This window comes from Monodelphis domestica, chromosome X (assembly GCF_027887165.1).
Source record: "Monodelphis domestica isolate mMonDom1 chromosome X, mMonDom1.pri, whole genome shotgun sequence".
Lineage (NCBI taxonomy): Eukaryota > Metazoa > Chordata > Mammalia > Didelphimorphia > Didelphidae > Monodelphis > Monodelphis domestica.
The window spans coordinates 48,215,831-48,231,295 of record NC_077235.1 but is presented as its reverse complement, the minus strand read 5'-3'; the positions used below and the strand labels follow the sequence as shown (position 1 = coordinate 48,231,295).

At 43.3% G+C, this 15,465-nt stretch overlaps 1 protein-coding gene across 9 annotated transcripts in view; it reads left to right on the top strand.

The window, feature by feature from the left end:
* LOC103106770 (calphotin-like) overlaps positions 1–14,506 on the top strand; it is an 84,960-nt gene extending 70,454 nt beyond the window's left edge. For 3 of the 9 annotated variants that reach the window (XM_007507226.3, XM_007507225.3, XM_007507224.3), the window contains exons 3-5: positions 4,271–4,430; positions 5,108–5,188; positions 13,369–14,506. In XM_007507226.3, the coding sequence (XP_007507288.1) occupies positions 13,492–14,217 (726 nt within the window). In that variant the 5' untranslated portion in view covers positions 4,271–4,430; positions 5,108–5,188; positions 13,369–13,491 and the 3' untranslated portion in view covers positions 14,218–14,506. Of the gene's footprint in view, positions 1–2,535; positions 3,889–4,270; positions 4,431–5,107; positions 5,189–13,368 lie in introns of those variants that run through there. The other 6 variants (XM_016426687.2, XM_056809704.1, XM_007507229.3 and 3 more) reach the window with 5 other exon arrangements.
* The last annotated feature ends 959 nt before the right edge of the window (positions 14,507–15,465 follow it).

Below are 15,465 nucleotides of genomic sequence, written 5' to 3'. Positions count from 1 at the left end.
AGAAGGTCATTGGGAAGGATTGATAGAAAATCCAGGGTGGGAGCTGGACTTCAGACTCAGAGGGTGGTTGTGCTCTCAGTAATGACTTTCTTAAGGCAGGGTGCTGCTCCCTTCAGCTCATGTTTAAGTAGAGCACTTAGTCAGCTCAGTGTTGCCAACAGTTGAATTTGAAGGAACAAGTATATTTATATTATTTATTGATGGATGCTTTTGGCAAAAATGGAAGAAAAAGGGAGGTTAATGACTCTTTGATTTGGTATCCAGACTGGATGGAGCTTGGAGTGTAGCAGCAATGCTTTATTTGGCAATAGAGTGGTATCCAGAGCAGGGTGAGAAACCCAAGGAGCCTGCCTAATCCACTAGAGATTTGAACAGTCCCCCTTTTTCCCTCCCTGCTCAGGAGATCAAACTACTTAGAATCAGGGATTTAGAGTTGAAAGGGGCATCAGAGACCATCCAAGGCAGCTGCCTCATTTTACATTTTGCTCATTTCCCCTCTCTAGGGAAGGGATTTTACCTTGAGTCATAGGTGGGACTTGAATTCAGGTCCTTTGCTCCAAATACAGTAGGTTTTCCACTATACCAAAGGCCTAGAACAGGGATTCTAAATCTTTTTTTTTTTTTTAATTTTATGGCCTGGGCTGCTTTGGCAGTTTGGGGAAACCAATGGACCCTTTTTCAGAATCATGGATTGAAATGCATAAAATGAACTTCATAGGATTACAAAAGACACCAATTACATTGAAATACAGTTATCAAAGTATATTTAAACAACAAACAAACAAGTGCACGGGCCCTAGGTAGACTTCCAAGAAAATTTGAGCACATGAAGTCTATTTATCCAACAAGGAAGTAATGACTTTCATGCCCAGAAGGGGCATTAGAAAACCCAAACCTGTCACAACTAGAGTAGGGCAGTCTTGATGCCAGCTTTTGGTGGAGAAGGATTACCCTTTTTCCTTATTGTGAACCAAAGACTTCTGTCTCCATGTCTTGAGCGTAGCAGTCCATTGGTCTCAGGCTTCTGAAAGGGGTGAAGAGGAATGTCCTATGCCAGGAGAAAGATGGAGGCTATATTCTTTCTTGGTGTGACAATACCCTTTTCAGATCATCCCATATGTAGACTTTATGGCCCTCTTCCATCCTTCTCTTTGTGCATCATCACCCTGACCCCCTCTCCAACTGGTTTTGTCCTAAGTGGGGAAAATGCTTCTGTGAACTAGTCCAATCCTTTTATTTTACAAAGAAAGAAACTGAGGCTCTCAGTGGAGCATTTTCATTATATCATATTATGATTATTAAGGGACTATACTGGACACTTCTCCATTTGAACAATTTAGGGAATGAAAAGAATGGATAAAAAGTCAATCCTATTTCTTAAGTATTTTGCTATCTACCAAGCACTTGCCTCAAAAAACCCATCAAGGTAGGCCATACAAGTGTCATCATCATCCCCATTTTATACAAATACACAAAAGATCTGTGATCTTCTGAGATACCTTCCTGGTATGGTGATCCCTTCCACTTGTGACCTGAACCTATCTTTGACAATATTATTTTCTGCATGGGGAGACTACTTCCTGAAGGGAGGATAGACTTAAAATATTTTGTTGACTGGAAAAATTTGTCATTATTTGTGATGCTCCTCTATTTTTTTTATGGGGAGACTTTTTTCATGCTGAAGTTACACCTATTTTTTCATCCCCTTGTTAGTGCTAAAATGTCCCACCAAAAGGTAACAAACCATGTTTTAAAAAATACTGTTAGCCATCCTAATGCAAACACCAACAACATGGAAATAGGTTTTGATCAAGGACACATGTAATACCCAGTGAAATTGCATGTCAGGTACAGGAAGGATGGGGGGAGGGGAGGGAGGGAAATAATATGATTCCTGTAACCAAGGAATAAGGTTCTAAATTGACTAAATAAATTAATTTAAAAATACTGTTAGTTCTCTAAAATTTTTTTTTAATTTTATTTTGCTGAACCTTCCAAAAGTCTCAAAAGAGTTTCATATAAAAACCCTTTATCTGGAGCAGTGATAAACCTTTTAGAGAGGGAGTGGTGGGCCCCACCCTCCAGACCTAGTGCCATGCCAATTTCCCCCCCCCCTCCCCCAGACCATGTGCTGTGCCCCTCTCCTCCAGAGTGCTGGGTGTGCCCTCACCTCTTACCCCACTCAGGAGAGAGAAAGAGCTCCCATTGGGCTGCTAGGTAGAGGGGTGGGTGAAATGAGGATTGTCCTCAGCAAGTGTAGGGAGGGAGAGGGGAACAGTTCCACCTCAGACCCTCTGTCTTTATATTAACAAACTCTGGTGGGAGTGGTGGAGGGAGAGATGACCACATGCCCATAGAGAGCTCTCTGCATGCCATCTTTGGCACTGGTGCCATAGGTTCATCATCGCTGATCTAGAGGGTCAGCGAAAATAATGTTGTTCACTGGGCAGAGACAAATACCTTGATTCTGTTTACTGGTATATAGTAAGTGCTATATACATGTTAGCTGCTATTATTATTATTATTATTATTATTATTATTATTATTATTCCCTCTGTTTGTGGAGAGGGGTAGGTTGGGGGAGTGGGAAGTTAACAGACTTGACTTTCCACTCTTATCATTTGGTCAAATGGGATGCTCCCATCCACTTTGGACACTATAGTGAACTGTTTACGTTCAGGGCATGTGTGAGACAGTTTCTTAGAAGGGAAAGCACTGCATTCCATACGTACCCCTATCTGTCCCCAGAAAAGCCCAGTAACATAGTCACTGAACCACAGTATTTCAGAGACGGCACCTCAATGGGCAATTTTCCAGACTCTATACTACACTACATCTAAAGCTGGTCCTCCTGCTCTGCTGGAAAGGCTCCAGAGTGAAGTCCACTTCCATCTAGAGCAGGATTTCCCTTTGATTTGCCTTTAAAAATTAGGAATCTTGCATAGAAACCTGCCTCTCTAAAACATCCACCCATTTTTCCTGGTTCTTGCCTCTATGGCCAAAATGGAACAAGTTCAATTCTTTTTCCAGGTGCTAGGTGGCACTGGGCTTGGAGTCAGGAAGACCTGAATTCAAATCTGTCATCAGACACATCCTAGCTGTGTGACCCTGGGCAAGTCACTTCACTCTGTTTGCCTTAGTTTCCTCTTCTGTGAAATGAGCTAGAGAAGGAAAGGACAAACCACTAGGATCTTTGCCAAGAAAACTCCAAAAGGGGTCATGAAGAGTTAGACACTGCTGAAAATGACTGCATAACAATCTCTTTTCCATCAACATATTTTTTCAGTGCCTAGCACTGTGCCACATGCCAGGGGTATGAAAGTAAGCCAAGCCTTTACTTACTGGAGAGGGAGGTGCAAGTACACAGCTCAATGATGATGGGCCTATACAAGATATTTATAAACAGATACTTGAAGATAGCTCCCTTGCCCCCTCTGAGGCTTCTATTCACTAGACTAAACATTCCCAGTTCCTTCTGCAAGTCTTTCCCTGATGTGAATTCTTTAAGATCCACCTTATCCGCACCTTCTACCCCCACCAACATCATAAAAGGGCAGCTTCTGAAAAGCGAGATGAATCAGGGACATCGGCTAGGCTTCAGTTTCCCAGTCCATAAAGGGTGGGGTTGGACTAGACTACTAGCTAGGGGGTTTTCCCTTGAAGGAGCACAAGTGGTACAATGAAGCAGCAATCCCCCACCTTCACCCCTACCCCCACCCCCTAGTGGATAGAAGTCACGTGAGTCAGGACCGGAAGGGGAGGGGTCTCAAATGCTCTGAGCATGTGCAAAGTGCTCCCCCCCACTGTGGGGGTGAGGCAATACCCAACCCTTTAAAAACCTCCTTCTCACTTCCGCTCTTCATTCGCCATTGTGACTCGCTGGAGTTGGTAGGGGAAAGAGGAGCTGCAGGGTCTCGGGATAGATGGGTCTGGGTGGGCAGATGGAGCATGTAGAGGGTCAAGTTCTGGGGTGGGTAGTGGGTAAAGTGAAGGGAAGGGTTGATGGGTGAGGGGAAGCTCTCTGGTGGCTTGGTGGGTAGATGAGCTGGGAGGTGGGGGAGGGAACCCTGGGTGATTACAAATGGGAGCAGAACTCTTCGGTGGGTGGCTCCGATGGCATGGTCCTGAGTGGGTAGGTGGGGATGAGTGGGGATCGGTGGGCAGGTGGCTAAAACTAGACCCAGGCCCAAACGGGTCCTGTGGGTGTATAGAGTGCCATTTGGTGCCCTTACTACTGCCGGTGGGCTGCCTACCCATTTGATTTTTGCAGCAGATCCGTTGCAGTTAACTCGTGAGGTGTGGTGCCGGAGGGGCACAGTGCCTCACGAGAGGGTAGCAGTTAGCAGTTAGCACAAGCCTCCAGGAGGAGGTGGGGACCTGGAGCCCACGAAGTTGACCAGCTGACTGGTGAGAAGCCGACCACCTGACTGGTGAGCAACCCCTTGGGAGATATGGTCGCCTGTGGGGGGCCTCCCCCCTCTTTTTCCTTTCTTTCTCCTTTTCCTCACAGTTAGTCTCTGCCCCTCTCCCAGCAATGGAAGGCTCAAGAAGGCAAGGAATGGGAAGAGCAAGGAAGTAGGTGCTTAGAGATACAATCCTAGTGAAGGAGGGGAAGGCTAAAAAGGGGGTACTGGGAGGAGAGGGGCAGCTGCGTGCTTACAACGGGCAAAGGAACAAAATGGAAGGTGAGGAAAGTCTGGGAAGTAGCATCAGCAGGAGAGAGTTCAAGTGCTTAGGAAGACTTTCATGGCGGAAAGAAGGGGGATCATGCACTTGTGGGGGATATGGCGTAAGTGGGAGGGAGGCAGGAAATGCAGGGGATAAGAGCAATAGAACTGAAAGGAGAATGCGCTTTTGCACAGCAGGTGTCCAAAGGAGCTTGGCGGGAGATCTGCGCAACTGGTTCGGGCCAGGACAGCCATAGGGGGCGCTTTGGTTTCCCCAACTTACATAATCACTTCCTGTTCCGGCACGGTCACTTCCTGTTCCTGCACCGTCACTTCCGGTTCCGGCTTTCCATAACTACAGATGATTCTGTTTGCTGGTTACCTCTGTGTTCTTTATTCCTCTTCTCAACCGCCCTGTTCTCCTGTTGTCTCTTGTACAGCTGGTGGCAGTTCCCTTCAGAAGGAGCATCAGCAGCCGCCGCCACCTCAACCACCACAACCCCCAGCGTCTCACCGGCACTGTAAGCCTTTCTACCTTTTCTGTGGGGTCAGTTGGGTGGACTTTAGAGTTTGCCTTGCTCTGAAGGCCCAGAGGGCCCTGAATAGCTTGGCAGTGTGGGACTCTTCTGTTTCTGCCTCCCTCCCTTCGTACTTGTGTGACCCCGAGAGGGGCACTTCCCAGGATAATAGTAAAGGAATACCCTGCCCTGTAATAAATCCCAACCTTCAGAAATGAGTAGGTGCTTAGAGATCAGATAGAGCATTTCCCCTTGTGTGACAGAGGATGAAACGGAGGCCCAGCAAGCCCAAGTAAATAAGCATCAGGTATAGCCAAGACCACTGAATTCCAGCAAATCTCTGCTCTTTCCTTCTCTCTGTCTTTCTTGCTTTTCTCTGAACTTCTTCATTTTCTTATTCAGTAAAGGTGGGATGGGGAGATAAAGCGTCTGTGCCACTCTACTCCTTTTTTAAAAAATTATTTAATTAATTAATTTAGAATATTATTTTCATGGTTACAAGATTCATGTTCTTTCCCTGTTCTCCCCCAACTTTCCTCCCGTAGCAGAAGGCAATTCCTCTGGGTTTTACATGTGTCATTGATCAAGTCCCATTTCCATACCATTGATATTTTCACCTGGGTGATCATTTAGTCTATATCCCCATCCATCCCGAGCAGTTATTTTTCTTCTGTGTTTCCACAGTTCTTCCTGTAGATAGCATTCTTTCTCAAAAGTCCCTCAGAATTGTCCTTGATCATTGCATTGCCGCTAGTAGAGAAGTCCATTATATTTAATTGTACCATAGTGTATCAGTCTCTGTTTTCATTGTTCTCCTGGTTCTGCTCCTTTCACTCTGCATCCATTCCTGCACTTTGTTCTAGTTCACATGGAATTCCTCTAGTTCATTAATTGTTCCTTTTAGCACAATAATATTTCATCACCAACAGGTACCACAGTTTGTTCAGCCATTCCTCAAGGGAAAGACATCCCTTCATTTTCCTTTTTTTTTTTGCCAACACAAAGAGCATTGGCTATAAATATTTTTGTACAAGTCTTTTTGCTTATTATCTCTTTGGGGTATAAACCTAGCAGTGGTATGACTGGATCAAAGGGCAGGTAGTCTTTTAACGCCCTTTGGACATAGTTCCAAATTGTTTTCCAGAATGGTTGGATCAATTCACAACTCCACCAGCAGTGCGTTAATGTCTGTATTTTGCCACATCCCCTCTAACATTTATTACTTTCCTTTGCTGTCATGTTAGCTAATCTGCTAGGTGTGTGATGATACCTCAGAGTTGTTTTGATTTGCATTTCTCTGACTATAAGAGATTCAGAACACTTTTTCATGTGTTTAATAATAGTTTTGATTTCATTATCTGAAAACTGCCTATTCATATCCCTTGCCCATTTATCAATTGGGGAATGGCTTGATTTTTTTGTACAATTGATTTAGCTCTTCATAAATTTGAGTAATTAGACCTTTGTCAGAGGGTTTTGTTCTGAAGATTGTTTCCCTCCAATTTATTGCTTCCATTCTAATTTTGGTTGCATTGGTTTTGTTTGTACAAAATCTTTTTAATTTAATGTAATCAAAATTATTTGTTTTTACATTTTGTAATTTTTTCTAACTCTTGCTTGGTTTAGAAATTTTCCTTTCCTGAAGATTTGACAAGTATAGTATTCTGTGTTCACCTAATTTACTTATAGTTTCCTTCTTTTTATATTCAAGTCTCACCCATTCTGAGTTTATCTTGGTGTAGGGTGTGAGATACTGATATAAACCTAATCTCTCCCAACAGTTTTTGTCAAATAGTGGATTTTTGTCCCCAAAGCTGGGATCTTTGGATTTATCATAGACTATCTCGTTGAGGTCATTTTCCCCTGGTCTATTCCATTGCTCCATCCTTCTGTCTCTTAGCCAATCCACTGATTTTTAGTACAGTTTAAGATCTAGTACTGCTAGTCCACCTTCCTTCACATGGGTAGGAAGAGCTAACATAATAAAAACGACAATCCTACCCAAACTAATTTACTTGTTTAGTGCCATACCCATCAAACTACCAAGAATTTTTTACTAAATTAGAAAAAACTATAACAAAGTTCATTTGGAAGAACAAAAGATCAAGAATATCAAAGGAAATAATGAAAAAATGTGGACCACTATACTCCTGATGTTTTTGTGAAGGAAATAAAGGTGTTCGGGCTCACCTAGTGCCATTGAGCTATGGGTCAGGGTCTCATGATCTCAGTCTCCCCACTTTCCTCTTCCATCCCTTGGGGCTTAATAAAGAGCAGGGGGTCCTGTAGAGAAGAACTGTCTGTAGGCTTGGAATCGTACATTTCGTGGTTTCAAGATAAGTGGGTTTTAGGGTGAAGAACCAAAGTTTTCACAGTACGCTTCAGGATGATCTCCCCTCCGAAGGCCTTGCATCCAAGGACATTATCTTGTCCTTTTCAGAGGGGATTTTACTTGTTGAAGCTTTAAAAAAAAAACAAGACCCCATCAATAACTTACTTGTGGGGCACCTTTCAGGCATACTAAAGCCCTTTTCTCACAACAGTCCAGTGAGGTAGGCTGGATATTCACTTTTCTTCCTACACACTTTCTTGTTTATCTGGGCAGAGAGTTGACACTCCGTAACATGAAGGGGAAAAATCAGTGACCTGGGTCCAGGGGCATGTTTTGGGGGCGTACGATGCCCATGAAATCCAGTAAGATCACGGTTGTCTTAGCCCCTGTCATTTGACCTTGGGTTATGTCCAGTGTTACTGATTTGAGCTGTCATTGCTAGGGTATGTAAAAAAGGTCCTATGAATCCTCTATGGCTTCGTAAGCCTGGTGAAGTTATTAGTCCACATTATTAGTCCACAGCAGTCTTCCTCCAGGTAATCTTGCTGGTAGATGAAAATGATGTCCTGGCCTAAAAAGGCTAATGCCTGTCCAGTGGCCCAGGTTGAGTTTCCAGAGCCAAAGCTGCCACCTTCCGATTACTCTGGCCGTGAATCTTGGAAATGACCACTATAGATGGGCTAAGTTTGCCTTTTTGAACTTAATCAATTTGCAGAAGAATAGATTTTAGACCATCGCCCCTTACTGTGCTGAGTGTATGTATAGACATGTATGCCAGCAGGTAGACGTGCGTTTACAGAGCTACATCTACACACACGTATGCATATGTATATACTTACTACGTATATGCATGTGAATATCACACATTCAAATTGACCATTTTGATGGTTTATGATCTTGATATTTGCTTTGTCTTGAAATTTCTGTTTGGTGCCTGGTGGAATTATTCCAGCAGATCTGAGGTTAGTTTAGGTGCCTTGCCTGGGATGGCACAGCCGGTACGTGTAACCTGAGGGACATGGATTGAGTCATTTGGCTTCAAGGCCTGCTCTTTGCTGCTCTCAGGAACAATGGACCTATATTGGTAATAATTTTCTTCAAAAAGGAGTTCCTTAGATCAGTGAAATTATGGTTCTGTCCCTATTGTCTTATAAGAGTCCTTTAACATTAGGTCTGTGAAGTGCTAAAAATTTTATTTTTATGATTTGATTTCAATATAATTGTTTTCCTTTCTAACTTTTTATATATTTTGTGAATTGAAAAACCTAATTCGGATAAGGCTTCATCAGGTGAATGCCACATCACTGAAGATTTTCAAGGAGAGGCTCAATATGACCCATTTGCTCACTCAATAGGGCCCATTTGTTTCAAGTGTTCTAGAAGAGATTTTTATGAATAGACTGGACTATGCCATATTCCACAGAAATCCTGTCTTCTTTCTATTCTTTATACCCTGTATACCACAAGGGCTTTTGCTTAGCTGAAGCTCTGAAGCTCTGAACAAGGGGTACATCACCTTTTGGAAACCATCGGTCTGGTGATGCCAATGGATAGGCCCCTTCTCAGAATCATGCTGTAAATGCATGAAATCAAATTGAGAGAATTACCAAGGAAACCAATAATATTAAAATAAAGAGATAAAAATATTTTTTGAAAAAGTTCATAGACTGCAGGTTAAGAACTCCATAGCTAATCCTTTGAATCTGCAGCCTTCAAGATGCTTCTGAACTCTGACCAACCTATTTATGTCAAAAATAGAATGTCTAGTAGAATAGATGATGCCAATTAACATTTGAAAAGAAGTATTACGAACTACTGATAATGCAGATGATGGATCATTGTGAATTCCCTTTAGTGGGTTGTTTTTAACATTTATTTTCAAAGTTGAATATAAAAATGAAACAATATAAAAGTGCTGTGAATTTAAGATTGAATCATAGCACATCAAAGTAAACTTCCTGTGGCAGTCATTTTAACACAGAAATGGGTCATAATGTTTTAGTTATTTCCCAGGGGTTCTTTCCCCATGAATTCTCATTCACCTTTCATCCTTTGGTCATAGTGAGTACTCTGGCTTTGTCTTCTTTTTTCACTTCATATTATTTCATAAAAGTCTATACAAATTTTTTTACTATTATGCTCAATTTTAATTCAATTAAGTGAATGTTCCCAAATTCATTTAACCTTTCCCCTGTTGTTGAACATCTGAATTACTTCCTACATTTTTATAAGGGCAAGTAATGCTGCCAGGAAGAACTCCAGATAGTTCTTTTGTCCTTTTGGATCTACTTTTAGGGTATATTCCCAGCAGTGGGATTATCAGCTAGCAGATTCTTCTGCAGAGATTAAAACGTTTTGCAGAAAAAGTTGACTAGTCAGTGCTAAAAGCCATAGGGCCTTGTATTTCGTCTGTTTTGAGGTAATACCACCTGGTTAAAATGGAGATACTCAAGGGATCTGGAGTTAGGGATACCAAGGGAAATATACTGGTGTAATCTGTCAAGCCCCTCACAATAAGACCAAGAATAATATCTCCAAGCTATGATAGCTCACAAGTGTCCTCATCTTGGGGTAGGGACAAACACTGAGAATGGAACTGGGAAAGGATTAGGGAAGGAATTTCATCAGGTTTATCACCAAGGAACCCTTGGCTTGGGGAAGATGGATTATTTGAATTAAAAACTATTGAGCATGAATGAACTCAATACAGTTAGAATAAGAAGAGAACTTAGAGTGGGGGAAAAGACCCTTTGTATCAAATATAGCTTGGTAAGTCCGATGTCCAAGATGTGTAGGGAGTTGACCCAATTGTGCAAGACTGAGAACCATTCCTTCATTGATAAATCGGGAAAGAATATGAATAGGTTTTAGAAGAAGAAATGCAAATCTGAGTGACCATAAGGAAGATTGTTCCAACTTGCTACTAAGAGAAATGCTATTCAAATCCAACAGAAACATGAGGGTGTACCTCATGCAACAAATTGGCAAAGAGGATAAAAGATAGATGTTAGAATCACTCTGAAGTTAGAGGGTCTCACTTTATAGCTGTGTGGTACAGGATATTATACCATGGTTGAAACTTATTTGGGCTGGCCTTCTGAAAACAGTTTAAAGTTCTACGAGAAAAAATTATAAATGGTTTCCTACCCTTTGACCCTGCAACCCCATTATTCAACATGTACCCTTGAGGAAATTAAAGAGAGGAAGAAAGGTCCCCTACATGCCAAAATAAATACTCTTAGCTTTACTGTTTTGTGGTAATAAACTGGAAACCGACTAGGCATCTATTTACTAGAGAATGGTTAAACTGTGCATGGTATATAAAGGAACGTATTTTATTGTTATCTTATGGTGTTATTACAACATAAGAAAAAATACTAGAAAATCAGAGGAACATGATAAGACTTGAATGAACTACTGTGAATCAAGTAAACAAAACAGGACTAGACACGAAGAGTATAAAATAAATTAAAGCAATTCAAAATGGCCTGTGAGCACAGTGTAAATGCAATAGAAGATTGGTTTGTAAATGTGAAAAAGAATCCTGCTGGGATCTCAAGAGGGAGTGGTGATGCCACTTTGTGCACTGACATTCACTAAAATACTAAACAGGTTTACTTGACTGTACTGCTGTTCAGTGTCAGTGTTAAGTTTTTCATCAAAATAAAACAAAAGGTCTGTTGAGGAGGGAGGAGGGATGATAATCTTCAGTGTTTACTAGATAGAAAAATAGATTATTTCTTCTATAATATGGGAAGAGTGCTCATTTGGGAGTCAGAAAACCTATGTATTTGAATTCTGGCACTGCCACCTGATTCACTTCTTGTCCATGAATGATGGAGTTAGGAGAGGATGGCTTTTGAAGATCACTGCTGCCTCTGGCATCAAAATCCTCTGATCACAGGAATGTGAGCACTTCTATTAGTGGTGAAAATTGCAACCCATTCTTGTCTCTTAATCCCGTGTAACTCTTGTTTAGGTTTTGTACCTGCTACAAAGTGCTGGGAAACTCTATATCATCTGACATTGTACATGGTTGGGGGGGGACCCACGAGCTATTATCCATCCTGTAACTGGTGATTTCTGTGGTACTTTTCATACCCCGTTTCCTGCAAAGTTCAATTTTAGTAATGTTAAATTTTTATTTGGTTGGACTTAATATATTAATATGGTGGTCACCAGGGATTTAATTTCTGAATCCCAAAATGAATTACTAAAGTAAATGGAATTTATGGTAGTTTATTTTTCCAATAGAGGGAATATACTAAGGAAGCGATAAAAGGAGATGGCCAAATCCAATCTTCAGAGTAATATACATTAGCTTATACCTGCCTCTCAATGTCTGGAGCCACAGGTGGCTAATTCTTTTCTGATGTACTCTGATTTTAGCCATGACTTCCCATTTCTCTTCTGGGGGAATGGGCATAGGGGTCAATTGAAGTAAATGTCAAATGACAAAGTGAGGCAAGAGCAGAAAATCCCTTTGTGTATGTAGGAGGTGATACTCAAATTGAACCTTGAAGAAAACTGAGAATTCTGAGGGGGAGCATCCTAGGTGGACAGAGTGGGAGAGCCCAGGACTTGGGCCAAATGTGGATTCTTATACCAGTTCAGTCGTTTAACTGGTGGTGTGAACACAGGTAGATTATTTTCTATCTTAAGGCCTCAGTTTCATTAATTGTGAAATGAGGGGCCATAATTAAAGAGAAGTTGGGCTGCTTCCATCTTTTCTCCACAAGCTTTTTGGCTTTCTCTTGAATGCTAAGGTAATGGGTGGTGAGACAGAAAGATTTTCTTCTCAGGGTGGTTTTTGGTCAGGCAGTACAGAGGTCTTGCCTTTGGCCAATTCGTTTTCTCTCTCTCTCTCCCTACATTTACTTTTGAGTGTGTATATGTATAGGCCTGTTTGTGCTGTCTGGTATTTAGATTTATAGAAAGACATAACTAGAAGGCATCTTAGAAACTTAACTCTTCCTTCCTTTCCCCCTTGTTTAATGGTATATTTGGGGGATTCAGAGCCTCTTGCACTCTTGATGAAGGGAACACGCGGGATGGCTTTTTCTTTCTCTTTTGTGTGCCTCTGAACATGGATTCCTTAAAAAAAGTCAGACATTTGGAACAAAGAATGGCAAGAAAGGGTGATCTTTTCCTTCTTATCCACCTGGATTTTAAAAAGTAGCAAATCTTTTTTTCCCTTCCTTTCTTTTGCTTGGACGACCAGTGGATCTCGGTGGGGGGGTGGGGAGGAAGTGTAAAAGTCACTTCCTGAGAGCTGGATCTGGGGGTGGTTGAAAAGCAGACCTTGGGCTGTTTGGGGGTGCTCGGGACAATGATCGGGGATTCCCCGAGGTTAGGGGGATTTCATGTATCTAATAAGGTAGCGGCTCTAGCCAGAGGCCTTGTTGCTAGTAAGAAGCAGATGAAATGCCTGCTGGATCTTCGGCTGGCTCCTGGCCTTGCTCACAAAGACATGCTGGGCCTGCAGGCAAAGCCTCTTTGGGGGGCGGGGTGGGGTGGGGGATGGGGCTTTCCGATGCCAATCCAGAACTGAGGTGAAAAGTGGAAAGGGAGCTCCCAACGCTGTCTCAGGTGCTTGGGACGGACAGCCACAATGCCTGCGCTTGGCCTGGGCTCTTAGAGAGGTTGACCCCTGCAGGCAAAGACGGGAAGTGACAGCTTTCTTTCCTGATGGAGGGAAAGCCCTGAAGGCGGTCTTCTTAGTCTGGTGTCTGGGTGTGGAAGACCTTGCGGGAAGCCCCTTCTGGGGGTGAGGGAAATCCTCAGCTTCGGGGCCGGCTGAGGCCTGTAAACTGGGAGCAGAGAGAAACTCTGTGCCCTCCTTCGTACCCAGCAGAACCCCGTGCTAGCAGCGCCGCGCCGAGCTCAGCCAAGTAATCTTGCCTTTGGAGACCCGCGAGGAGCAGACAGCGAACACTGAGCCTTGCGGGGTGCTGCCCACCTGTGTGCTGCAGCGATGGCTTTCCAAGTGCCCGACGGCTCTCTCCCTCCCCCTTATATCCCTGTGGTGCAGGTCCCCGTGGCTGCCGCACCTCCTGTGCTGCCTGTCTTGGCACCTCCCCCTGTATGCTGTGTGACCCCCATTCACCCTCCCCGTTGGCTTCTGACTGAGCGCTTCCAAATGCGCGCTCTGCGGCCTAGAAGCTTTTCCTGTATGTGCCACAATCCTCGTGTTGCTGGGCAAGGTGCACCTCGTGCCACTGCCCTTTCCACCCTGGAGATCCTGAGCCAAGGGGCCGCTCCTCTGCGGCGCAGGGGCCCTGCTCCTGCTGCTGCCCGCCCCCGGGGGCTTCCCTCCGTGATTGCTGCGGCACAGGAGCCCCTTCCTATAGGCAACGTGGCTACCTATGTGCCCTTGTATGATTACTTCTATGTGGGAGCCCAGTCATATGTTCTACCTGCCCAGGTGGGTGTCATCCCACAGGTTATTTCGGCTCCCATTGCAGTACCTTATGTGCTGCCTGCTCAGGCAGTTGCACCTCCATTAGTGCTGCCTGTGCCCCCAGAAGCTGCTCCACAAGCACTTCTAGGAGAGAGGCCCTCCACAGCTATTGCTACCCAGGAGCCCTCACAGGATGCTTTGGGTATTTGTGTTCCACTCCATGTGGTGCCTGGCCCTAGTGTTACTCCACAAGGGCTTGTCTCTCGGAACCCAGTTTCATATGTTGCCTCCCGCAAGTAAGACCTATAAGTAAGAAAGAGTACCTGCAAGCATATTGCCTTAACACGATTACAGGTTCCCCTTTGTGTATATGATTTATTCTTATTTTTTTCTTTTTTGAGAGTTTCTTCACATGTGTATTCTAGCGATGTAGGTTCCATTTTTGGATGACCCCTGTTTTTTAGGTACACTCACTTCACATTGAGTATATATGTCTTTCCAAGAGAGCGTACCTCAGGTTTATGGGGGCAAATGTTCTGATGTTACTACATTTAATAAATTTTATTCCATTAAATGCCTTTTCTTCACACTGTGTGTTTTGTCTCATTATTAATTAAGATAAAAATATCAGTGAAGGCTTGATGGGTACCATTTTTGAGTGGCTGCACTCCCATAAAGAATCTTAAATCCACAGGAGCTTCTTTTGGAAGAGGAGAGACCTGAATGGAAGCTGGTGACCTCCCAGATGCTCTGGTACAGGTCTCTGCCCAGTATTGTCATTTGAGGTATCTTAGTATTTGAGGGTTAATAATTTGTTATGAATTGTTTGGTTCCTTGTCTTTTTAATACACTAGGCCCATGTTGGCAAACCTATGGCATGCATGCCAGAGGGGGCTGCTCCCTTCCGCCTCTCCACATGCACCTGAAGACATTTCTCACATCAACTGCCCTTCTGCCCACCAGCCCCATGGGAGCACTTCCTTCCCTGTCTGGGGTAAGGCAGGGGGCTCACATGCAGTGTGAGGGTTACAGTTTGGGCACTGAGCATCTAAAAGGTTTGCCATTGCTGTACCACTGCAATTGCTTTCCAATAGTTATAATACAGTGGCATGATTTAAGTATGCTTATCTGCTGTGCTACCAGGTAAAAGTGACTGATTTAAGCTACAATGAACACATTAGGAGTTAATTCTCTAGAACGTGCAGGCAAAAGTGTGGGGAGGACTGATAGCTCAAGGTACACCTCATGATCTAGGAGATGAGGACACTGAATGAATGTGCCTCATGAAAGGAATGAACCCCAAAGCATTAAGCACCTACTGCATACCAGATCTGGGGCTGTGTGCAGGAGATAAAAAAAATGGAGGTACTCAAGTCTTTGCCTTCAGGAAGCTTACACTTAAATATGTAGAGATAATATACAGGGAAATAGTCAATAGATAATTTAAGTATGCCCTGTGCCAGGCACTGTATCAGATTGCTGGGGATACCATACAGAAGTTACCCTAATTTACAATGAATTTAATGAGAAAAGACAACACACAAAAAG